This window comes from Lonchura striata, chromosome 2 (genome assembly GCF_050655825.1).
Source record: "Lonchura striata isolate lonStrDom1 chromosome 2, ASM5065582v1, whole genome shotgun sequence".
In the NCBI taxonomy this organism is placed as follows: domain Eukaryota; kingdom Metazoa; phylum Chordata; class Aves; order Passeriformes; family Estrildidae; genus Lonchura; species Lonchura striata.
In genome coordinates, this window is record NC_140704.1 from 41,520,209 (window position 1) to 41,547,785 (window position 27,577).

General features: G+C 39.1%; 1 protein-coding gene across 3 annotated transcripts in view; it reads right to left on the reverse strand.

Annotated features, from left to right (window-relative positions):
- OSBPL10 (oxysterol binding protein like 10) overlaps positions 1–27,577 on the reverse strand; it is a 113,714-nt gene that overhangs the window by 8,900 nt on the left and 77,237 nt on the right. For all 3 annotated transcript variants that reach the window (XM_085573233.1, XM_085573234.1, XM_021525868.4), the window contains 2 exons: positions 13,427–13,573; positions 6,461–6,944 (listed from right to left, as the gene is read on the reverse strand). In XM_085573233.1, the coding sequence (XP_085429359.1) occupies positions 6,461–6,944; positions 13,427–13,573 (631 nt within the window). The remainder of the gene's footprint in view (positions 1–6,460; positions 6,945–13,426; positions 13,574–27,577) is intronic.

The window sequence follows — 27,577 nt, forward strand, 5'->3', positions numbered from 1 at the left end:
AAGCTGAACACACTGCAGGAAGGCTGAACTATCCAACTCACTCTGGACACACACCTGGGAAGAACTTTTATTCCAAAAACTTCTCTGGCTAACAAAGCATTAAATGGATGCTAGAATACCATTAAGTTAAAAGAGAACAATTGTAGAATTACAGAATGGCTTGGGTTAGAAGGGATCTTAAAGATGATCCAGTTCCAAACCCCTGCCACAGGCAGGGACACCTTCCAGGCTGCTCAGAGCCCCATCCAACCTGGCCTCCAACTTCCAGGGATGGGGCATCCACAATTTCTTTGGTCAGCCTATTCCAGTGCCTCAATACCTGCACAGAAAAAAAATATTTCCTAAAATCTAAGCCATTCTCTCTTTTCCTGTCGCTACATGCCCTTGTAAAAAGTCTCTCTCCCTCTCCCATCCTGCTCTGACCATCACTGTGTGTGATGTTCCTCACGTGAGAGGAAACTGGTATGATAAGCACAATTTCCTTATCGGTCAGTATAGGTTTGCCTCTGTCCCCCTGATGGGATCAAGAGCTTTTCCTCCCTAGTCAGGTGGGAGGGGCGCAGAGCTGCAGCGCTGCCGCGAGTGGAAAGCAAACAGCAGCAGTGACCTTCAGTGTAAATATTTAACCACCACAGCAGGTTAGATATTAAAAACTGAACCCAGCTCTCTTGGCAGTATTTTTAGCACCTGGTAGCATACTTTTTGAATTCCTTGAACACCTGAATAAATATATTTTTTAATGAAGTGCTATCTCACTTGAAATATGACTCCAGCTCCAAAATTGCACTCTAAAGAGATTAAAGGGCAGATCTGAAATACCCATGACTTGATAATACTTTTAGTATTAACCTGTTTTTTGCATTCCATTGTTCACAGAGCCTACTTGCAAAATCTCATTTAAATGAAGCACCACAAATGCTGTGGCTGCACCACCACATCTGAACAGAGACCTGTGCTCCCTAGGGGAGAGGAAGCCAAAAATTATACTGAGATTCAACATCTGTAACAGGTACCACAATTTGAAGTAACTCCCCACCCTGCCAAGGTCAATCTCAAGAAATTAAAAACCAGTGAACTGAAAGCTAACACTTACTTTACAATGTGTCGTTTTAACATCTGCTTATAATCATTACATTGCAACTGATCTTTAAAAACAACTTCTGGAAAATACACAGGCTATTTTTCCTCCCTTACTTCCCTGCTGTAAGGGATGATTCAAGTTTAGTTTAATAATGGCTAAAAGCAAATACGCATGAAAAGTTGCAGAATATTCTCCCATTTTTAGTTTTTTCCATCCATATCAAAGACTTCTTTCAAAAACTTCCAATTCCTTTAAAAAAAATCTAAAGTGTTTATAAGCAACATATACAGAAGAAAGAATACACCAGAGTGGTACACTGGGAGGAACAGTGGATTTAGTAATCTGGTTTGTTAAGGAAAAATACTACAGAGAAGGGTGAATTTGTTAAAAAAACATTGCAGGATATTGAAATTCCCCCTTGAAATGTCCTCAACACCATTTACTCCTCCTTTTGACTACAGCAATGTATTCAGAGTCACACCCCTATCCATGACCCCTCAGCCTGCATTAAAGGAAGTGATGGGTTTGGCATTTCACTCTCCCAGTTTGACTCTTACATGTCCCTCACTGATGCTGCAGCTTTGTGAATTGCTTTCCCAGTAACACATATTGACAAAAAAAACCCAGAGGAGGCTCTGGATCAATAAGCTGCAGAAGAGACATGCGGGATTTAATGCTTCCCACTGCCTGCATGGAGATCAATCTGAACAACAAATGGCACGTGGGACACGAGGGGCCTGGGGCAGTTTCCCCATTTAAGCAGATCCTCACACTGTCTGTGTTTCTCAGAACACACCAAGAGGAGCAAGTTACGTGTGGGATGAGCCCCACACGGTGCTGTGCATCACCAACTGCCCAGACCTCCACAGGAAAACAGGAGAAACCAGAACTGGGCCCTTGTCTCAAACCTTCCAGGCAGCTCTGCTCATTTTTCAAAGACTGGAACCATTTGCTAAATTAAGTAATGAGTGCCATGCTATATGAAAACGGTTCTAAAAACACTGAGCTAAAAAATATTAACGCAAAAATGAGTACTTGGGGAACTACTTAGGTAGCTCTAATTCCATGGAGCAATCAAGATTTGGGACTAATAAATTAAAAAATCACTCATTTCTCAGTACTAGTAATTATAGACCTGTACATTTATTAATACATACACACAAATGTATTTGAACAGAAGAAAAAAAAATATAGGAAAAAACATTCGTTGCTTTTGTTTAAATTTACCCTGGAAAGAGCACTGAACCTTTTATCCACCAATCAGATATTTTCAAGCTGATTTTTAATTTAGAAAAAATAATTCTGGAAGCCTATGCTTCACTACTTTTTAAAGCATTTAAAATAGCAGAAGTGAAAATGCCAGACATAACTAGCCACTTGACAATACACAGCAATCCATTTAAATGTACTTTATGCTCTCTGCAAAATTAACCCATAAATCAAAGATGACACTTTTTGTTGGATTTTGCTGCTCTGAACCAAAATCCAAGAAAAGGAACGGGCACAGCTGACACTGAGGTGTGCCCACCACAGCATCCTTACCCCACAACCAGTACCCATTTAAACATCCTATGGACCACGTAAAAACCATTAAATATTTATATTGACTTTCTCATCCTTTGCTAATTTAAATCTTAATGTGACCCTGTTCATTACAGCCTCACCTCCTCCCTCACTGTTTCATTAGTACATAATTAACACTAACCAGAATGAGGGACTGCACATGCAACCTAAGTTCTTTTATGCAAAATACCCTCTTTTCTATTCTGGGTGTCTTTCTCTTGAGGAAACTCTGTGCTGACTACTCTGAAGAATGGGGGTTTTGTCATACAGCAAAGAAAATCTGCAAGATTTCATTAGCAAGCCAGATTTAGACCACGCATAACCAGAGATGAAGTAAGGCTAGCATATAAAACAGCTCCCCACATGGATTTCCTGCAGTGCTCTCCCAATTTTTCAGCATCTCTGCAACTGGTACTTACTTTGAATTAAAAAACAAAAAACACAGAGAGAAAAAAAAAAATCTTAGTTACTTTGAGGTGCAACATACACAAAAAAATCACACCACTGAGCTGTAGCCTTTCTGTGCCAAGACCATACCATCCTTAAGTCCCCTAATTCTGTAAACTCCTTTTTAAACCTTTGTACTTCCATTGCATTCTATGTCAGCTTCTAACAAAAAACATAAAAATAATGTGCTCTATACATCTAAGGACTTTCCATAAAAATATGATTCAAAGCCTCCTCAGACACATTACCATATTCTTTACACACTGCAGGTCCAAAAATTCTGTACTACTTTATTTCTGCAAATAGCCATCCACAGTAGAAAAAGCTTCAAAGAACTGTTGGAGGGACACACACTGTTGTTCAGTGGAGAGCAAAGTTTCAAAACACACCACAGTTGCTTGTAATCAACATTACAAGCAATGCAGGCTACAATGAAGTTTCTGGCCAACATCACAGAATCATAGAATGGCCTGTGTTGGAAGGGACCTTAAAAATCACCTCATTCCAAACCCTCTACTGTGAGCAGGGACACCTTCCACTAGACCAGGTTGCTCACAGTCCCATCTAACCTGGCCTTGGAAACCTCCAAGGATGGGGGAGGTTCCACAACTTCTCTGGGCAACCAGGTCAAACAGAACTGTTCTGACACATATCTGACTAGAACAAGATGGTCCCTCACTACCACTAAATTATTCAAAAAATTAATTACAGTTCTCTAACACTCTGTTCGGAAGGATTTTTTTTTTTCCCCCTCTCATAGATCAATTAGTACTGATTTAATCTGTAGTATAACAAACCTAATATTAAACCAACAGCATTTAACCTAAATCTCAAAATGGACACAGGTATATTAAAGGCATCAAGGAAACTGTCTTTCAAGTAACATGATGACACATCAAAAATCCTTTCTGGACTTACAAAAAGTGAAAGGCCAGCAACTCACTTAATCTGCTTTCAAAAGACTAAAATAAGATTCTACAACCTTACTAGCCAACTCTATTGTGTGAAAGTTTCTCCAATGACCTAGCTTTAGTTTCTACGTACCTTAAGTATCTTAATGTGCCTTCTGACTAACAGCACCTTTCCACAGCCCAACTCACTAACTTTGCTAGACTAACCCACCCCATATGAAATGTTGCAACTTTAACAACTCCCTAAACACAAGGGAAAAAAAATCTCCAAATTGTATTTCACATTACAAAAATTAGAAGGCCCTGCATTACCAGGTACATAAATACAGGCTTAGGTTTTCCACACTTCTAGTCCAACAGCTCCTTTTTGTCAGCTCAGCAATCTATTCCCTGGTACTCACACTGACCTCAATCTACTACAGAATTTATAGTTATGCAGCATATAAGAAAGAAGCATCTGCAGTAGATTCTAATTTTTGCACAGCTTGACAAATCCACACACCAACTTAATGAGGAAGGCTTCCCTGGACCTAAAATAAAAGAAATAAAAAAATTAAAGAAAGTGCAGTTTCAAGTGAAGGAACTGCACTGGCAAAGCTGGCATTTTAAACTGAGGCTGTCAGGCTTAGGCTTGCTGCTTTCAGATGATAGAAAAGCCTCAGTGGTACAACTTCTTGCTGCCCATTGCCAGTCCTCAACATACAACAGAAATGCTTGGGCTGCACTGAAGTGTCTCCATCATTTCCCAGAAATGCTGTGACTGTGAATGTCCCTGCTCTTGCACTGCTTACATGAACAAAAACATGAATAGTAACTCTAAACTGGTGAATCCAGACTTCCTCCCAGAATGCACATCACAAAGACAGCAGCAAACCTTGGAATAAAAGTTTGCTACTGCAGATGTTCCCCAAAGCCCGCCTCCACTCCTGGGATGTCTCCAGGATCATGAGAAAAAGAAAGAGTAGAGGGAAGAACTTATTCTCACAAGCACACATTAAACAATCCTTGGGGTGAGTAATCGGTTAATTCTGAGACCCTTTCTCTCTCAAAACTGGGACACATCAGGCCTTTGAAGTCTTAAATAATCCCCACAGCAGACACCCCCAATCCCAGGGAACTGTGTGCACTAGCAGCAAGAGAAAGAAATTTCCCTACTCCCACATAATCATAAGTGACTTTGTGTTTAATTTAATTTCCATTAAATAGTTCCCTTCACTGAGCAAAAGAGTACTAGAAATGAACATCTACCAGAAAAATGCAGAATGTTAAGCCAATGACTCAGGCTGGCAGTAGTACAGGCAGGGCACAGACAGACCCATTTCCGTTCTGACACACCCTTCCCAACTTCCTTAACTCCACATTCAAAGCAAAATACCTAAGTCATAGGAAGAAGGAAACACATGTGCTAACATAGACTTTATCACAAGGGTATCAAAACCAGTAGTAAGGAGCTTTCATGCTTCTTCTATTAAAAAAGGGAATATATTGCCATCAGGGAAGGAGCTACGGTAGTCCTTTCCACTGGTCTTTAGTTTTACATAGTGGAAATAGCAGAATATACCTGTATTTTTTCACCATAATTATTTTGTTGCTATTAAAAAGCAAACCCAAACTGTTGCATTTCCCACTCCACTTTTTTTGCTGCTGATAATACTACAGTATTTAACATAATGGTGACAAAAAGAAGCAAGTTGTCTTCATACTTGAGACTTGAGGCAAAACACTAAAATCTATACATAGCATCTTACCCTCAAATGGCCAAAGGGACTAAATTCCTTAGAAATACACTTATCTCAATGCATTAACAGTCAGTGACAACATTGGTACAAGTGTGTGTATCAGTTCAGATAATGCATTAAGGATTTGTTATGACTCCCTGTATTTCTGAACTCAAGTTGGTCAGTGATTTATCACAATGCAGACTGCATATGTATGATACAGAAAATCAGGATTCACACCTCTACCACATGACTTTCTAGAAAGTTTATATGAAAATACACTAACTTTGCAAGGACTACAGAAATCATGATTCTTTGCAGAAACTATGAAAAACAAATGTTAGGCTTATGCAAAAACGTGATTCTTCTCATTGCTTTTTTCCAACAGTGAACACCAGATCCCATATTACGTTAAAAGTGACCAAAAATGTTCTCAGAGAATACGCTGTAATTTGTCATTTGCTATTATAACTTAATTATTTCTGAAGTCTGGCCATACATATTAACAGAGTCTCATCAATATAAGCACACATTTATATATGCAATGTGCATTTCACATTCTGTCTGGAGAGCAAAACGCTATATGAACCCTACAGTTTTAATTCCAAACTTCACAAAAACAAACAGTCATGAGATTCAAATGAAAGGTCAGAGGAAGAGCAAGTAGGAAAACATTTGGATTTCTGTTGACACACAGAAATATTAGCTCAAAAAAAACAGAATAAAAGCACATTTCTTACCTTCACCTACCATAGAAACACCTATTGACATGCCCATGAACTTGCTTTTGGTCCATACGTGAGCGTTCACACACATTTTCTTCTCTTTGCACTCACAGTAAAAGCAAGATACTGGTGGATGATGAGACACTTGCTCAGCTACAAACCTCAGCTTGTAGCACGTGGATGGGTCCTGGCCAAGCTCCTTGGCTGAGTCCTTAGAAAGCGTGGAGGCACCATTAGTTCTGAATGCTTTCACTTTATCTTTAGGCACATCCCAGGAGCAGTGAAACGTTTCGCCAATTATAGGGTTATAGGGCTTCTTGGCAACCGCTCCCTTTCGGCCTTCATGAAAAGCTGTTAGATAATACTCCACAAAGCAGATAATTCTTTCCTCGGGAGTGGCTCCAGCTGCAATTGACAAAAACAGGTCTGGATGGGCCATGAAATTTGCATACATCTCCAGCAGGGATCTTTTCTCCAAAATAAATGTTGGAAGCACTACCTGTATGCAAAGCAGACAAAGGCATATATGATTTCCCTGTGATCACACTACCGAGGAGAAAGGGGGAAAGAGAACAGATAGGACAGCTGTAATTCTGACCCAGCCAAATTTTGGGATAACATATTTCCCTCCCATGCCACAACAATTTAATTTTCTTTGCAGTGTAAATAGTGAAGGAAATAAGCAGTGGCCTTGATACCCATGCAGGCTGCTTCCTATTTCATTATGACTTTCAAGAGCAGCTCACACAACAGGGATGGGCTGTTCCATGTACTTGGAAATCCACCTTTTCCTCTCCTCTCAGTGAATAAACCAGCCATTGTTTTCTTTGTTTACAGGACACAAAAACATTCTTTGATATAAACTAATGTACACCAAACGTCAACAAACCAAACTAATCATAACCCTCCAAAATGGGAGAGGCACACCCTCCCAAACCACCAGAAGATGAGTATTTTATATGAAGGTACCGATCCCCAACCTCTAAGTGGTAGAGAATGTAAGGGACACATCCATCCCTTCTGTCAAACATCTGTGCTCCATATTTCACTCCTGGGTCACTGACTGCCCACTCTAGATGGATTAGGTCCCTTCCAGCCTCTAACAAACCAACTCAAGGAGATCCAACCTCAACCAAATATCAAGTCTATTTTGAAGTATAAAAAAACCATCCCCAGGAGCCTTCCCAAGAGGCTGTAGGGAAGAAAGCACTCCCCATTTGACCTAGAGTGTCATCATATGTCGTGTACCCCCACAACTCCCAGATTCCCTGCCATCCCCAAGATCTCCTATCTTCCTCAAACCCATGGCACACCCTCTTCACTGTGGTGGGCCCCTGCAAGGCTTCACTTTATTTCAGACAAGTTTAAACAAAAACTGCACAAACCATTACATTGATATCATGGGAATAGAGAGGCTCCCATGAGCCAAAAAAAAAAACCTGGGGCTGAGCACTAGGCAGTCTGCCCTGGAGGGAGCCAGCCCCAAGTGATTTGGATACAGTCTCAAGGGCCTTCCCTAGCAATGCAGATGTTGCCCAAGTCACTCACTTCACAATAACACTTTGTTAGAAGTTTCCAGTGAAACATCCTGGAGGGTACTGCAAGGCAAACCAGACCTAAGGGACATAGTTTATTTGTCTCCCTTCTTTCTCCCCCAAGCTCCCCACTTTGTGCAAGTCTGTCACAGGGGAGCTCAAGGGTTGTTCTCGCATGACCAAAAGGAACATCAGGCACACACAAATTTATCTTATGCAAATACAAGTGGCTCAATGATGCCAGATGCAAACCAAGAGCTGTCCTCTATTATAGCAATTCTTCTGCTTTCCTATTTAATTTTTCACTGCATTTACTTTTTCCCTTTCCCAAAAGCAAGGGTTATTTACAGCAGGCAGGGAGGCACTGTTTGTCACAAACAAATTCGCTTTCCCCCTGCTGGTCCAGCTTGCTATTCTAAGTGGGACCAAAGCACAGATCAGCCTTTTTGGATCTCATGGATAATGAAACTGAAGCTTTCAAACTTTTATTAATCATTCAGCCCTTCTCAAAGAGAACTTGTAAACAGGAACAAGAATTCCAGTCACAGTGGCTCAGAGTCTTTACTGCTGCACAGCAAGTCACAGTAACTCCCTGCAAAAAGAGAGAACTGCTGTGTCTGGCAACTTATCTGCCTGTTGGTTATCTCCTTCTGTACTTTATATTTACACACATACAGTCCTTTATAGGCTAATAATTTTTACAAGTTTAGACATAAATCAAGCAAAGTTCCATCTGTAATATTCCTCTGACTCTACTCTCTAAGCCTTGAAGACTTCACATGATTCCTGCTACCAACCTATTGAGGCCCTGAATGGTGGAGGACCTTAATTCTACACAATGTGGGGCAGATTGAGTGCTAAAGACAGCCTACAGTTCTGGTGAGGTGACAGTGGCAGGCTGATGAGATTAGTTTTCAAAGGTGAAATCCAAACTTCGTCTTCAAAGTGGAAAGCCAGTAAAGTTTTCTTATTTTTAGCTCTTTAAACAATTCCATCTGATTTGCAGCATTCTCATTCTGACCAGATATTCATTATCCAATATAATCTTTTAAAAAATGCAATTCAGCAGTTGAGATCCTCAATTCAGGATCTCATTTTAATATAAACTATACACTAAAAAATCAGGTTACCAGAGGGGAAAGTGACAACAAAACATATAAAAAATCTCCCTAACTTCTGCCTAGAAATACCAGTAATGCCTTTGTGAGTTCACTGCAGAGACTTCAAAGGGCAAACTCATTTGAATAAACAGCACTCTGCATCTCACTATGTCCAAGAGCCTCTCTCTAAAGACAGTGACCTTTATTAGCACAAATAGAGGAGAAGAAAACTGAAGACCATACTTCAGATGATGCAGATTTTATGCTACAACACTAAGATTGCTGTGGTTTCATCCCACTGTGGTGGTCATAGAGTCTTGGTACCTCCTCCCTTAAGTCCTAGATGTGCTTTGCTTAACACAGCTACACTAGCACTGTCTCTAAATAAGATGTGATGTATCACTGGACTCTAATTATTGAGTTTCAAGAATCAATTTAAAATCTGAGTAATGCCTGAAATCCAGCTCAAATGATCTTGCTTTAAAAACCCAACTAAGCTGGAAATGACATCCTTAATTGTAGCAGGAATGGATCCACTGAATAACTGAATTGTTTCCACACAAGGAGGCAGAACTATGACATAAAATAATTGAGTTTTAAAGCTTGCACAACAGCAGTATTACAAAATATGCCTATGAAACATTGCTTTTATTAAATAATCTCATAGCCTCAAACTTTCAATATGCAACATCACCATACATCAATATAGAAAAAAAACTCACACCAATAATTTTTTTTAATTGGCCCTATCTTGATTTCTGCAGAAATAAGAAAAATGTAAATAAACAAATTTGCAAGTGTACTGCATTCTTCTTGCCAGCACTGGCTGTTGTGCACTCGTGCTAGCACTCCAGCTCTTAAAGGAATGATGGTTTCAACTCCTCTGCAGCCAGACAGAATGAAGTGTCCAGAAAAATACACTTAGGACCCATGTTCTTTATACTAGCTTTGGACAGGAGACTATGATTTTTTTTTTTTTAATTGCGTAAGAAGTCAAAAGTGACTGATTTTTTCCTCTGAGAAAATGCCAGCATGGCAACCAATTGGACAAAAGAAACACTCCGGAATAAATACAAAGTCTCAAGGAAAAAAATTACCTCACTGGATTCTAAAATGTTAGAACAATCTATTCTTATTCTTTCTCAGGCTTCAGATGAAAAGAAAGCAGTTTAAGAGGCATTTTTCCATTTTCATTGAGGTTAAAAAGAGAATACCAGTTGAAAACTTGATTAGAATATCCTAGGTTTGAATTCACTTAATTAGATCTGAATGCAACTGAGAAAAATGAGCACAATGTCTTAAGAATAGAGATATTTATCCCCACTATTATTTACTGTGAGGAAAAACATGGGTGTCAGGATCATCCCCTAATTTTTTCAGAAATCCAGCCAAGGTACCTCATGCTGAGATATCCTTCTCTTAGAGGTGTAAAAGCTTTCTTTTCCCTGTAATCTGTGTCATTGTGGGAATAAAACAAGCTATTTTCATGCCACTTACATTTTAAATTTGCAAGGTAAAAGAATATTGGCAAGCAAAGTAAAACTTATGACATCGTGAGCACACTACGATGTTAATTTACAACAGGTTGACATTCTGCAGAATTACTGGCAGCCCTTTTACATAGAATGGCAACCCTTTATTTTTAGCACATATTAACTGTGTAAAGGAAGGTAAAGGAATGCAGGGGAGTGATCATCCATCTGTACAAACTGTTATTTGTACATTAACTGCAATTCATTAGATGCCATTTGCCAACAAAGGCTGTCAGTGGGTTTTGACACTATTTTTTATTTTTTAAAAGTCTGAAGAACAAACCATTTAGAAACTTGTTTTTTCCCCCAGCAATTCTAGTTTTAAATGAAGCTGAAAGTCCTATCCCAGTCTGAAGCATCAGTTGTGTACCACATTGTGCTGCTGTGAACTGCTCCCCACCCAACTCTTTCTAGCAGCTGTTGAAGTCTATTTGGCCACCATGATGTTTAGCCCATTCTAGCAAATCCCCACACAGATTTGATACTTCACAGCAGGTGTTCTCCTTCACAGTAGTTTTTACTCCTCACTAAAAAGTAAAAGTAAAGCAGTATGACACATTCCAGAAGTGAAGCACCTCCACAACATTAAATGTGGCTATCTTCACTGTGGGAAACCGCTGTCTGCACAGGCAGGGCCATGGCTAACTTAAGGATAAGATGCTGTTTGCTGTGATATGGAATGTGAAGGTAATGCTCATGCATCCAGAACCCAAAACCACCAAGCGCTCAGAAAAAGCTGTTTGTTATGTGAGTACCATGCAGCAATCCACAGCTCTCAGAATGAACACAGCCCTAGGGAAGAAGGCACAGGAGAAAGGGAACATGTAAAAACATCCTCTGATATTAGCAACTACTTTGCCACAACCACTTCCAGCAGAAGGTGATGAGCATCAAGGTACTCTGAAATCTGACTTTCAGAGGAATAATGAAAATGTGAAGAAGTGCAGCCAACAAACCCAGCTTTACCATCACATGTCAGCGGCCCTAAGGCCCTCATGTTAGTAAGCAAAGTTGATAAAAAAAGCAGCCAGCTGTCCTGTATTTTTTTTTTAATCCTCAAAATGGGCAGAAAAGTGATGTGCACATGTGGCATGTCTCATTAATACTTATCATATGTGTATTCATGCATCACACAGACAGACTACAAACAGATCTAACTCTGCCATATGCCTGTTCCTCTTCTCATTTCAACATTTATCATTATCTTAAAAAACTGTCCTCTAAGAACACTATGTAAGAAACAAGTTATCATATATGTATTTACGTTCATGTTTTTCTTATAAGTGTCCACTCTTCTCTTATTTACAACAATTTCTCTTACTTATATTAACTGTGTGTCTTTGGGTTTTGCCTACTCTGCCATGACAAAAAGATGACAGTGAAAATCAGAAAAGAAAAATCTTGCTTTTTGCCAAAGACAAAATGTTCTGAAGACACAAAAACCATGGATAGGAAATCTTAGCCTACTCTGAACATTGTAGACTGACAGCCTTAGAAAAACCAACACAGAAACGAGGAAGAGTTAAGAAAAAGTGAGAATGTAAGACAAACAAAACCAAAAATGAACTGTATATAACCCCAGACATACTAAAAAGTGACAGGTATAAATTATTTTAAATGAAATCATGAAACTTTTGTTTTATTTAGAATAAAACATTCATTTCTGGGCAGCTACTCAGGAACAGAACACAGGATTGCTCAGTTTTAAAAGTGTAATTATTTTAAAACACTGACAATTGTTCCAGAGGAATCAGAAAAAATATTTTTAGAAGACTTTAGTTTGTAAGAAAGTTATAGTTTTTGATTAGCATGTAAAAAAAAAAAAGAAAAGCAGAGGAACTCTTCAGAATATCAAATGCCCATTAGAACAACTTCCTGCAAAACTAATTCATGTGCCAGAGAAATTCTCTGGTTCTTCCAAACTTTGTATTACTTGTGGAGAGTGTCAGAACGAGCTTTTATTTGTGAAAAGTGGACAATAGGAGTTTTATTTGGGGGATTTTTAGGTAGAAAACTCTTGTGCAAGGAAAGGATATTCCATATATTTACAAAAATCTCCTTTATTAAGTCCCATGAGAAGGTTTTACTGGAATACAAGACTATTCAAAAAGAAGCACTCCTTGCTTCCTTAACCTAATTTCCAAAACTCTAAGGATTTAAGGGAAAATTTCTCAGACACTGTAATTTCTTTGCTCCTATCAGTATGGATAAGCTTGTGACAGTATGGATAAGCTTCTGGTTCTAGGACCAGAAAAAAGCACAGAAATTTAAACTGCTGAGCTGCCCAACACATACAAGAACTGATACACTGAAGACTGTAATTTCTTTACCATTGTTGGTTTTTTTTGGTGTTTTTTTTTTTTATTTTAAGCTGACTTGCAATTAAATGGAATTCAATCCACAAAGCAGTTATGTGAACATGTATATCCTTCATCCATACAATTCTCATTAATGTTCCTCAAAGCCCCAGTGCACCCTGACATACTTGTGGGTGACATACACAACATATGGTTATTCTGAAAGACTTGCAAAAAAATAAGCAAGAGTTCTGAAGAATTTTTTTTTTCTTCTTCTTTTTTCTTTCCCTCCCCCTCCATCTCTAAAATATCTGATGTGGTCACTTCTTGTGAAAGCCTGCCTAGCAAGAGACAGCACTCCATAGCTCTCTGGGACCATGCTTCTATAAAGAGGAAAACTTGGCTGTCCAGAGGGGCAAAACACACTCACAAGAACTGGATATGCACACAAACACACAGAAGGATGAGAAGAAAAAAACAATAGTGAACAAATATGAAAGAGATACATTGTTCATACCCTGGTAAGGTCCATGCCAAGTTTGAGCTGGGAGATGAGATGAAGAATTACACTGCGTTGATCATCCATGACTCCTAAATCCTCCTCTTCATTATCTTCAGTATCTGTCATTTCATCTTCAACTAGGATCAACTCAGAAGCTGAATGCTGAAATGAAAAGAAGCGTCACCATCTGGACAAAAAGATACAGAATGGGTATTTTCCCCCTACTACATGTATTTAAAAATGGAGCTGTCTCAATGGAACTGAAGACAGCCTCTGTTAAAGCCAAGAAAAGATACAAAGTCAAAAAAAAAAAAAATTCAGTGATGGGTTCATAAAGCATTTTGATTATTTCCTCAGAATGAGAGTACTAAGTATGAGATGCTAATTTACACATTCTCTTTTCATATTTATACTGCAGTCATGTCAGATAAAACTCATAGCACATTTAAGTAACAAGTCATCTTTTCATTAAATAGAAATATGCAGTTGAAAATGAGTCTTCAAGTTTGTCTCATAAATCTCCTCAGCAAATATTCATGTCATACATAGATGTTGCATGACCCCATTTCAGAGTTTTTTCCTTTCTCTATCCAATTGCAAAGTTAGATGTCTAAGAAAGTCAAAATATTAACTAAAGAAGATAATAAGACAACTACAATTAAAGAACATACCTCTGAAAAAAAACCCAAAGACTTTAGATTCTGGGAAGTAGAGCAGTGCCATAACTCTTTATAACTATTGCAACACTTCATCACCTTACAGCACAACGCCCATGCAGCTGAGTTTCCAAAAATACAAGCTGAATATCAATAGACAGGCACCATGCCAGTCCCTTCAAGAGGAACTTTACCGCAAAAGGGATAATGGCTTGTGATATTTTATTTTTCCTCAGGGTTTACAATGTATAACTAACAATAATCCAAACAGGTGGTAGTTACTTTGTTCAATCCATTGAAACCACTCTGTAAGCCTTCCAGATATGTATTCAAGCAAGCTTTTTTGTACTTCAAGGGAAAAAAAAAATGGGTTATATAGATGAAAAATTACAGCCCAGCATGTCATTATTGCCCAAAGATTCCATGCTGTAAATGAGACAACACTCCCTGTAAAAGTTAGCATTCTTTCATGCTAAATTGCATTTCTGCAGGAACAGCTAGCTCATTACATAAAACAAGAAATTTTTCATCTCACTGTGGAAGCCTACAGAACTGAAAAGTTTTACTAAAACCAGCTAATATCCAGAATTAGGTTTCAAAGGAATATTTCTGAATGACCACATTAGAGACCCCTCAGGTGAACTGCAGCTTATGTAAGGGGAGTTTCTTTGAAATTAAGTTACTACAGAGGTTTCCAAGATTTGAATGAAGTACTTTCTCTATTTTTTTTTTTATTATTACTTAAATATTTTGGTAGCTATTCCTAAAATAATAGCTATTTGGTGAAATCCAATGACATCTGCAAGACACTTTACTGCTGCTTTATTTAGAAAGTAGAATATGTAGATTACATAAAACAGAATCTGGTGAGCTATAGCCTCAACAGCTTGGAGCTTTTCAAAAGGACAAAACCACACTTTCTTCTTCCCACTCCCTCGGAAAATAAAAGGGAAGAACAATAAGCTCTTTTCTCCCAAAATGCACAGCATTATTACCCAACTGATGCCTCACTGACAAGTTCAATTAACATAAAACCTGACAACCTCACACAAAAATATCAGTCGGGGAGGGATAAAGCACTAAAGTCTGGCAGAGTCATATAGGCTATGATTCATTTGGAGGTAGCACAGAAAAAGCAGTATCAGAACTTACAGGAGATGCTTCCACAGGAGGCTTCCCTTTGATCCAGCTTGACCTCATTGAGAGCACTGAGCTACGGAATAGGTTCTGCTGCTTCTGTTACTGCCATGAACCGAGCTTGCAGCAAACAAGCTCCAGCAGGAATTAACAGGGCTACAAAAAAAGCAAGGGAACCTCCCCTCCTCACTCCCACCCCCTCTGGTATTTTTTCTTTTTTTTTTTCTTTTTTTTTGCTCTCTGAGGGGTTGGAGAGCGTGCACCGGATGGCAATCTGCTCCTTGCGTTTCCAGTCACATGGCATTGAGCTCAGTGAGCTTAAATGCACGCAGCTCCAACTGGGAAATGGTGCTGCTGTTCCCAGAGGATATCCTGATCAGCGGTTCTCCAGCAGGGAGGGGAAGGTGCACAACTTTGTGTGAGTGTGCACAAGTGTGAGACAGAAAAAGAACATTGCTAGCAGGTAACATCCTTTTACATGAACATACAACAGCTGCATAGCTTTAAGTTGCTAACAGCATCAGAAAACAAACAAATTACCCATTACCAGTCTGCAGACTAAATTACATATTAAGAATTATTTTCTTTTTCTCCCAAAGATAGCACATTTACCCAGGGTCAGAAAATCCTTCTTTCCTTCTTTCTTTATGAAATAAATCTTAGGCTTTCCTTGACTCTTAACTGTTACTAACAAAATAGCAACCAATTCAGAATATTCTGTGAAATTAAACCCTCTCTGCTACCCTGCAAAACATCCACGGTCAGAGCAAGCCACCCTATGGACACTTGGGGTTCTCACTGAAGTAGCATTGGCACTATTCTAAATGAAAGCCTTTCTGATCATCAGGGAGGATGAGCACAATGTAACATTAAGATCAATTGTGTTTAATAAGCACACTGTAAAGACTAAAATTTTAATTGCCTTACTATCCCTATTCTAAGGACTCGTGCAAGGTCACCAAAAAAACCACAACTCTGCTATTACAGTCATCAACTCACTAGTGACCTTCAGTGAACAACATGCAGACAGCTGCTCTTTTCTCACTTTCCAAGGAAAAGAATTAAAGGAAGCAGTTTACAATTTATGCTACAGGAGCTGAAGAACAGTCATCTTCAGAAAACAATATCCTTTCTATGTTTCCCTCTCTCCTCATTAGTTGTTCTATGCAACTATTAAATAGGTTTTTAGAAGCACATAAACTAACTTTAACTAACACATATTTATTTTACTAACACATTTTCTTAAACCAACATGTAAGCACCACACAGTGTGAGTGGACACACGCAGCCACAAAATAGAAAGCTAGTGCATCTTTAAAGTGTCATAAAAGTTCAACCATTCTTTAATTCTTTCTCTATCCATGAAAATAGCATGCAGTTTAGTAGTATCCAATGCGTAAGCATCCAGCTGAATGCAAAGGATTATGTGGACTGATTATCCTTTAACAGCAGCTTTTCTGAATTATCAGACACAGACTTTTTTTTTTTTTTACCTCGTCCTGTAAAACGTAACTCCACAACTGACCTAGGAAAGCAGCAACCTGCTCCACCCCTGTATGGTCAGAACATAATGTAAAAGCTATTGAGCTGTGCACTGCCCAGCCAGGGAACGAACAGCACAGCCTGGCTTAGGTTCTAACCCTGAGAAATCCAATAAATACTGAACCAGTTAAAAACAACCACAAAAAAGGGGCTTATATTTAAAATCATTTTAATCAAAATCGGTTTCCAATACCGGGCTGAAGCACTGGCATTTTTCAGAAAGATCTGAAGAGAAAATAAAAGATAATTTCTAAAAATCCCAGGAAGAGATGCACTTCAAAGTTGAAATGCCAAAGACGTGAAAATACACACCGGCAGAGAGCTATTTTAAACAGGTCACCTCATTAGAGCTGAGATCGATTAATTTAGAGAGGTCATCTGCAGGGACACAAAACGGATGTTCTAGTCAGCAGTCTCCATCAGAAAACATGCTGATTCTTTTTTACAGATGAAACCTGTAAGGGTAAGAAATTGTTTCTGAAGGAAATATTCTGCATTTTTAAAAAATGCTTTTAGGAAAAAGACACTTGAATGAGCCTGGGATAGAATCACAGAGTCAAAATGTGTACTTTTGTGAAAGGGCAAATGTGCCTCTGTCCTTCTACAGCTTCTTCCACAAGTTAATTTTTCAAATGAACTACTGTACTGGAAATTAACTGTTAGGCAATTAATACAGATATACAGCTCAGAGCTTCATTTTCCAACATATTTCACAAACCATACAATGCAACAATACTGTCAATAATGACCTGGGTCTCATTTTGGTTAGTTTTCTGAGGGGAAGAAAGGAACACATAGAATCAGAGTCTCATTTAGGTTGATTGGAACATACTTCTTGGTATCTTCTTGTCCCATACCCTGCTCAAGCAGGTGCATGCAGAACCAGTTGCCCAGGACCATCTCCAGCTCAGTTTTGATTATCTCCAAGGATGGAGACTCCGCAACTTCTCTGGCCAACCCACGCCAGTGTTCAATGCTCTCCAGAGCAGAAGTGCATATTCTGGTGTTCAGATTCACTTCCAAGTGCCCACTGCCTCTTGTCATATCACTGGGCACTACTGAGAAAAAATCTGTCTCCCTGTTCTTCACTCCCATGAGGTATTTATATACATTGATAAGACACGCCTTGGCACTTCCCTGAGCTTATCTTTAAGAGACTCCTCTGTGTCCAGACTGCCAAAATCTCTCTCTCTATGGCAGCACACAACCCTCTGGCTCATCAGCCACTCCTCCCAGGTTTTTCATCATCTACAAACTTTCCAGGGGTACACTCTGCATCATCATCCAGCTCATTAATGAAGATGTAGAACAGTGCCAGTCCCAGGATGGACCCCAGAGGTACACCACTAGTGACTGGCCTCCAAATGGACCTTGTACCACTGATCACAACCCTCTGGGCTGGATTGTTCAGTTATAAATCCATCACTGCCCACTTATCTAATCCATACCCTGTCAGCTTGTCTGTAAGGACGTTGGGGAAGAGAGGGTCAAAAACCTTACCAACATTAAAGCAAACAACATCCACTACTCTCCGCATAAGCACCAAGCTAGTCACTACCATTGTGAGGGGCATCATGCATGATTTTCCCTTTGCAAGTCCATTACGACTACTTCTAATTGCCTTCTTGTCATTTATGTGTTTGGAGATACCTTGCAGGGTTAGTTGTTCCACCACCTTCCCAGGGTCTGAGGAAAGGCTGACAAACCTGCAGGTCCCCAGATGTTACCAGAACACCCAGAGAGTTCCTTCTTGCCCTTTTTTAAAAAATGAATGGTATTCACTTTCCTCTAGTCTACACAAACTTCTCCAAAATTCCATAACCTGCTATAGACCCTGGAGTTGTGTATGTGCAGCCTAAGTGCTGCCTAACCTGTTCCCTTTCCACCAAGGGTCAGTCTACCTCCAGACTTTCCCTCTGATCTCAAAGTCTGTTACTGGCAAAGGCCAAGGTAAAGAAGGCATGGAGTAACTCAGCCTTTTCTCCACCACAGTAGTAAGCAGAGACCATGAATATCCTGGGATATCAGGGACATGCTTAGGACCTCATATTCTTCATATAATTACAAAACAATACTCTTAAGAGTCTTCATTTAGGCATGAAAACATTTTTTTATGTACTATAAAAAAGACTGTAGTCAGGAGCAAGATGATGAATCTTAGGAATTTAAAACATCCAGATAAAAACATACCATTTTGTAATATTCCAAGGGTAGTATTCTTTAAGTCCTTCTATGTTCAAAAAAATGCAAAAGATTGTAAAAAAACCCTATTTACAAAACATGTCTGCATCAAGAGAAAGAGAGAGTAAGTTAGAAGCACCATTAAACAGAATTAGCATTCTCAAACTAGGCGAGGATTGTCAATTTTCCAAAGAGTCCTCTAATTATCTTTGGTCCCTGTTAGTGCATATAAAAGTCAAAGGCCTCGTTTTGATTTTCAGATTGCCTTCAATAGCAGCATAGGTTTGCAAGCATAATTTACACTTGCATTTGTGTAAATCAAGAGCTTGCAAGCAGGTTTTCCGTGGGTGTAAGATTAAATATAACTCTGTAAGGTCAGGGAGATTTAGCACATTTACATTAATGTGAGAAATTGGCCCCGCAAGATTTTCACTAAAGTTAGAATTCTTTTTGTAAAGCACATACAGTAAGAACATCCCAAAGTAGTAGCATATAATGAGGTGTCAGCTTCTTGCAGAGCTTGTCACTGGATCAGAAGTGACACAACTGCACTAACTTGCATGTGCCACTTCTCTTCTTCCATTGGGCACCACACATTTAATTGCACTTACTGTAGCATGCACCTGGCAGAAAATCATGTAAGCTTACTGTACCCATTCCTCATTAGCAGGGATCAAATGTAGCTTGTGCAGGAAGTTGTACTTATTAAAAGTATTTTATATACAGATTAGCATATTGTCATGCTACTGGTTGTCATGGGCTGTCCTTGGCTAGGAGCCAGGTGCCCACCAAAAGCACTCTCACTCCCTTTTCTCAGCTGTGCAAGAGAAAGAAAATGCAATGGAAGGCTCATGGGTTAAGGACAGGAAGAAATCACTCACTCATTACCTCATGGCTAACATAGACCTGACTTGGGAAAATTAGTTCAATTTATTACCAATCAAATAAGAGTAGGGTAATGAGAAAATAAAAACAAATCTTGAACACCATCCTCCCATCATTTTTTCCTAGGTTTAACTTTACTACTTCTTACCAGCTTCCCCACAGTGGTGCAGGGGGACAGGGAATGGGAGTTGCAGTCAGTACTTCACACCGTTCCTGAGGGGAATTGTGATCCAGACTCTTTCCTTGCTCCAGCACAGATTCCCTCCCAAAGGGGACAGTCATCCACAAACTTCACCAACATGAGTCCTTCCCATGGCCTGCAGTTCTTCACAAACTGCACTTCCATGGGTGCCTTCCACAGGGTACAGTCCTTCCTTTAGGCACAACCTGCTCCAGCATGGGTCCCCCACAGGGTCACAAATCCTACCAGAAAACCTGCTCCAGCATAGGCTTCTCTCTGCACAGATCCATAGATCCAGGTCCTACAAGGAATCTATTCCAGCATAAGCTTCCACAGGGTCCCTGCTCCAGCCAGCACAGAGTCCTCCAGGGGCTCTGGGTAGCCATGGGCTGCAGAGGGAGAGCCTAACTCACCATGGTCTGCACCATAGTCTGCAGACAAGTCTGCTCTGGCAGCTGGACCATTTCATGTCCTTCCCCTCCTTCTTCACTGACCATGGTGTCTGCAGCTGCTTCTCTCACATTCTTACTCCTCTCTCTGCTACTGCTCTGCAGAGTTCCCTTTCCCCTCCCTTTGTAAGCCAGTTATCCCAGAGGCACTGCAACCATCACTGATGGGATCACCCTCAGCCAGCAGCAAGTCCATCCTGGAGCCAGCTGGCATTGGCTCTGTCAAACACAGAGGAAGCTTCCAGCAGCTTCTCTCAGAAACCACCCCTTTACCCACCCCACCCCCATGAAAATCTTGCCACACAAAGCCACTGTAGGTTTTGAAAGGATAAATCATTCCCATCTAGAAAACTAAATTTAATAGAAACTAAACCTAAAACTTGAAACAAAACAAAGTATGAAACACATTCACTACCCACTGTGAAGACTGATCCCTGAAATAATCCTCATCCACTCACTTTTTCTCTAACTCCCAAACACATTGTCATTTACAGATTATCAAGCCTAAGCTTAACTATAAAGCAGTGAAACTTTTTAATATCCAGCAAACTCCTAGTCTATTTATATAAAATTTTCTAGTCTTCAAGAACAGTTCAAATAATTAAAAAAAAAATTGAAGATATTATTCTCAATGTTTACCACCACACAATGTAAACAGAGGAAGGTGAAAAATGGAGCTGGAAAAGTGGTGGGGAAGTCAGGTCATTGAGGCCTGGCCTCCTTCCACCTTACTCTAGTCTTATTTATGCTTTGCTTCTGGTGTCATCTGTGACTGGTCACAGCTAAGAATGAGTAGATCAAAGATGAAATCTCAAACACACCAACATCTCATATGCCCACTATAATGTTGGCAGCTGGATACCAAAATTATAGTAACTTTCAAAGAGACTAAAGGCTGTCCAGTGTTCAGGTTTGATGTTTTCAAAGCCACGTAATGAGCCCAGAAGCAAAGCAGATACTAAATGGAGAATTGAGAGAGCAAAACTTATTACCTGTGTACACCTTCATTTTATCCTGAAAAAGGTTTCTTAAAGGTAGCAAAAGAGGAAGGCTCAGTTCAATTGCATTTGTTTAAATTTACTCTGAGTATTTCATAGAAGCTGCCTCCTCTAATGCAGAAAAAGTCTACTACATCAAGGGGGAACCCACTCCCTTCAAACCCCAAATCGCACACCCACAGTCACACTTCTGGCATTCTGTCATTAGAGTTTAGCACTAACAATGATGAACCAAAATTAAAGTTAACTTTTAAAATATTGAAGCAAGCAATAGAGGACAAGAATCAAATGAGAAGGATTTTACAATGAAAAAGTGAATACACTATCACGCAGAGCACCACCATGGCAAGCAAAAATATCACTTTCTTTTTGTCATCTACATACAGAACCAATCAGCAAGACAGTTACTTTCTCCTTCCTATAACAAAGGAAAAATTGTATAATAGGCAGATTTTCTACTTATTTTAAGCTATGTATGCCAAGAAAAGTAATCCAAGCCTATCTATCTGAATAGGTAAGTAACTGCTGTGTCTGAGTTTCTGTTCTGACTGTGTGGGGTCAAATCATTTACATAACTGTGTAACTGGATACATCATTCAGCACTAAGAGGTCAAACCAGATATTATTTGGTAGAAAAAGCTTACATCAGGAAAAAATGTCTACAGAGTTCCCAGAAAATAATTTCTTGCCAGATTTCTTATTTGTGTTTGGTGTTTGTGTTTGGTATTTCAGGTCTCCAGAGAAAATAAAATTCTTCAAACTAGGACCATCAATGATTAAAAAAATCTATGGTTTTGTGTGTATGGATAATTTGTATACATTTTGTGGTTTGTTGCTTGGGGTTGTTTTTCATTGAATATGCTAAACACACTTGATGTTCAGAAAATCTCTCAGATAGGGGCAAGTGCAAGGATCAAAGTGTGGCAATCTGTCTATCGCACAAGATTAATTGGGTACAACATGCAATAGCAGAGACATCTACTGAACCAAGAAATACCCATCCTTCTTCAGGAGATATCCCATCACTGCATATCAAGCAAGCAAAGCAGAAATGAATCTTGACACTAACACAGCACAGACAGGCTGACAGGCAAGCAAAGAAAACAATCACAAAACCTCTACCTTAGGTGACAAATAGGTCTGCAATCTCTTTCCTTTTCAGCAAAAACAATCTGCCAGGCATCTGGAGACAAGCAACATTATCCAGATACTACCCACTTAGAGAACTGTACTAATGCCTTTATATTAATATTTTGCAGGAGTATCTCTGGGAACAGAAGTCTTTCCATCATTAAAGAACAACCTCAGAAAGCTTCCTTTTCCTACACTACAGATGTGTTTTACTATGACATCTGGCTATAATTACAGCTGAACATAATATAGCAGTGATGAGGACAGAGAAGAGATTTCTGGGAAAAAAAAGGACTGGTTTCTAGTTTAAAGAATAGGAACAAATACATGTAACATAAAACGAAGAACATCTATGTTTACGTTGCAGTATAGCCTGTGCAAGCATGCAGAAAAAATACTCAAAGCTAACTCTGCAAGTGATTCTGTTTTTAAAAAAAAAGAATCTATCAGTGACTAAACATCCTGTTAACCAGAGTTCCTCACTGTGGTTACCTACAGCACTGTAATCGTGTTATGCATCAAATAATGTTTGTTGAACAACTTTCACCCCACATGTTCGTTTTTTCTTCATAAGACAATTCCTCCTGCAAAAATCGATTTTCATAAACCTAAGGTAGTCAGTTCTGAAAATAGCCTGAAAAGCAGCTAATTCCCAAGTACAGACTCCACAGGGGAAGCCTAAGTATCAGTACCAGTCCACACAGGCTTGTGAGCACCTTTCATGAAATGAGGGCTACTGAAGTACAGAACTGTTTAATCTGAATCCTAAAACAAAAGAGGACTTTGCAGTATTGCATAAATTCAGTAAGAACTGGGAATAAATATATTTCATCACTGGTATCATCAGAAAGAAATAGTAACATGAGACTATGAAACAAAATGTACGAAGAGAAAAGCCCCACGGACTTGTCCTAAATTAAAGCAAAAAAAAGGTGAAGGCTGGCATAAATCACAACTATAATATAGAGAGTGTCACATCAATAAAAAATTTTAACAAGACCTATACCTAATGCAATACAGATGCTAGTGAAGAACAATTTCCTCAAACATATTCAGTTTTATTTTGATAATTGTATTTTTTTAGAAGCAAACAGCAACAAATAGAGCATCTGACACTATTCAAAGTAAGTGTACAAGCTTACAAATCACAGAGTGCAGCAGGACGGATTCCAGCCACTGCCAGGCAGCACTTCAGACACTACAAGGGGTCTGAAAGTCGTATGGTTACAACTTTTGGGGAGCTGAAGACAAAAAACTGCACTGAGCTTTAGGTCAGTGCTGGAGACTAGCATGGGGGGAAAGGCTGGCAGAAAGCTACACTTTAGACATTCCCTTGTATTATTACAAGGCATCCTCTCCAGAATGAGATCCTTGGGGAAAAACCTGAAGTAGTAGGTTCTTCAGACCTCATATTCCTGTGAAGAAGGGGAGGACAAACTCCTTATGATAAGGGCCCCAGCAGGTAGGTCCCTTTTAGCTGCTCACCAGAGAGTACAGCACACTGAGTATTTGAGCCTTTTCTTATCAAACAACCCTTTGCTCCCATTGACAAAATCCTTAGAGAATTGCAAGATTTTTTTTGCAGAGAGGCTGTGGGACCCCCACCGTGGGAGGTGTTCAGGATTGGACAAGCTGACCTGACTAGCACTGCTCTCACAGTGTTGAGCTGCAGGACCTCTGGAGGTCCCTTTCAAGCCAGAGTACTCTGTGATTCCATTACGATTCTGCCTGCAATGCCCAGTAACTGAAAAGTTAGGAAGTAACAGAGCTGAAGTCATTTAGCCAGCTGTAATTCTCTTTTATGTCCCTTTGTATGCTGTCTAAGCAAATTTACTGCAGAAAAATACTGCCACATTAGTCAATAATACACCACTCACATATGCAAAGAGGGCACAGAAAGATGGACAACTACAAATTTAACCTTTGCAATCATCTGGTCCTACAATACCAATCTATATGTAAATCCAATTCTCACAGTGCTATTTCTTGTACGCAGTATCACATGTCAGCATATTTGTAAAAGGACAGGAATGGTAAATACATGTTAATCCAAGCAGAATTAACACTCTTGCCCCAAGACAACACATTTATTAAACCACCCTGACTCTTCCTGCAATTTCATTGCTCATCCACCATACACATTCGTATTGTTGTTAAACATACACATGTCAAAAAACCCAAACAAAAATCCTTAAGTCTTTCAAAAGAAAAATGAAAAATTATAAATCATAGCAGGAGAACATTCAACATGTATGTGAAATAAATTAGGCCTAGATGATTGTCTTCTTTTATATGTCTAACTCCTTGAGGCCAGTGGAACTCTCTGCTTGAAAAGCTTCTAAGAATTGTTCTCAGTCTGATTAATCAATCACTTGGTCCATCTCAAAATGAAAACTCTCTATTAATGTAGAAGAGTTCTGCCTTTTTCACCTGCTCCTTCCAACTCTTCCTCTGGGACAAATTTTAGAATTCAATTCTGTTATCACAGCTGGGATTTATTTCCACATTGTGGGCTTTTCAAATAAAGAGCCACTACAATTCATCACCACAAGCTGAAAACCCCAGTTTTTTTCCTAGCAAGACTAGACAGAACAGCTGAAGCCAGTCTGGGTGATCACTAAGCAAGATAAAGCAATGCCAACCTGAGACAAACTCTCCCTGTAAGAGAATTGCGCCCTGCTTAGTAAGATCTCATTAAGGAACTGACAGTCTTGATGAGATGGGTAAGATTTCTAATGGGCAGTATCACCAAGCCTGCATATATACACATACTAAGAAATAAAACAGATAGCACAAAGCAAATTAACTGGCGCATAACAAATTGGCACACAATCCTGAAATAAAATTAGCATTGACTTCAGAGTTCCTTTAGCAAGGGGCACAGATTTTATACCGAATAGAGTATGCAATTGATCCACTTAAAGTTAATTTTTAAACCTTACTGCAAGGGAACCCAAGTTCTTTATACTCCAATGATTAGATTTCACTGACTTTTCACTAGCAATTATGGAATGCCACATGAATCAGAACCTCATGTTTATTCAAATTAGAAACAGATTTGAAATAAGGGTTTGGTTTTTTACACAGAGTATTACTCTCAATTACATAGATAGCAGCTGGAACACATGCATTTTGGAGGTGGAAGTGATTCAATAATATGCAGTGGGTTTGGCTGGTGATAAAATTTGTATTAATTATTTGCATAAACAGTTTTACTGGAGGACTGTTTGTTGACAGAGTAGCTATTCCAGAAAGCTAGCAAAAAAAAAAAAAAAAAAAAAAAAAAAATTGGCTAGATTATCTTAGTCATTGTCAGTGCTGCTGTAGCAGGCTTAGGGTCATTTAATTCTACTTTTAGTCTAATTGTACATTTAATCCTTAAATATACATTCCCTTGATTATCCTTAAATATACCTTCAATTGATTACCTCAGATTTCATTTTTAGATGGTCTGCATAGTGAATGGATTAACTGGTACCATCTTTGCCTAGAGATTAATTTAGCTAAATCATTACAGGCCATTCACTGTGCTCTTCAGCCTGAAAAGTACTTAATCATGCAGAGGACAAAAAGCAGAACACACTGAGAAACCCTGTAATGCCTGTACTAAACAGTGAAAAGGGATCATCTGTATTACTGCAAACATTACGTTCCCATCCTGATCTGTTTTTCTTCCATTACTGCACTTGTGGCTAGCACTGTATGTTCATAGCTAAGCTCATCTCCCAATATCAATTATACACATTTCTGTCAAGTACAAAAAGGAATTAGGAAACACTAGAAACAAATTACACTAGGAAACAATCCACAGACCTGGGCACATCTTCTGAGACACAGATAAATAAAGGTAATATTGAATTAGAAATAATTTCTTTTATCCAGCTGAGTGTCTAAAATTGCATGAGCATTTTTTAAATTATTTCTTAGCATCTATAATACATTCTGTAATAGCTCTAGTGTCTACAGTCATATTAGGATATATACTTACATACAGATAAAAAACAAATTATAGCTTGAAGGAAACTATCACCTGAAGAAATGGGGAAAAAAATACATCCACTTACAAAATTAAACAATTCAGTAACTCTTCCAAATAGAATAGTTCCCTGTTATAGTTGAAAACACCAAGGTTTAGATCATCCACAGGACCAAAATATCTTTAATAACCTGGGCTTGACTGCCCTTGCAATCACTATCACAATTAAAACCTGCTTCAGCAGCTAGATAATCAGAGCTAAAGGCTCAGTCCTACAGAGCTCAAACTTCAATCCCATTAAAAAGACACTTCCATTTGGAGCATGCATACAGCGCTGGTGCTCATGGGCAAGGGAAAGTTAGGGACAGGAAAGCAGAGAGACAGCACAGATACCAGATCCACAGGATGGGAATAATCAGCTGGCATGGCATTTTAAGGCATAAAAATCACATGACAAGGGCTATATTGCAGATCTAGCTACAGAACAATTTGTAAAATCATTCTTAACAAAACTATTAGATCCAAAGAAAATTATTCCTTCCCTTTCAGACTACACAAAAAACCAGCCTGTTACCTATTTGTATTTGGCTGTCAGGGGAAGCATTTGGTCTGCAGTCACTCTTTGTCATCTCAGAGGAGGAATTCTGACACCCAAAATGACAATAGTTGAACTGGAATAGTAGTCCACCCATGAAAGTGATTCACACCCTTATTCGACTTTGGCACCGACGTTATTACAACTGAATTTACTATGAGATTCAAACTAATTAATGTCAGCATTTCTTGAAAATAATTTCAAAATGATTAAACCTTAAATAAAGCAAGCAAGGTACCATTTATGGCAGACTGGACAGAGACCAAGTTCACATCACAGCTGTGAAGCGTGTACCTCTGGCACATTTCATACCAGATTGGTTCTGTTCTGCTTTATGGAAAAGCCCTAAAAATTGCCTTGAAATTATAACACAGCTTATGCCAAAAAGTTCGAAGTGGTTCACTAGGGGATGCCCAGGAGCATTTTACATCAACT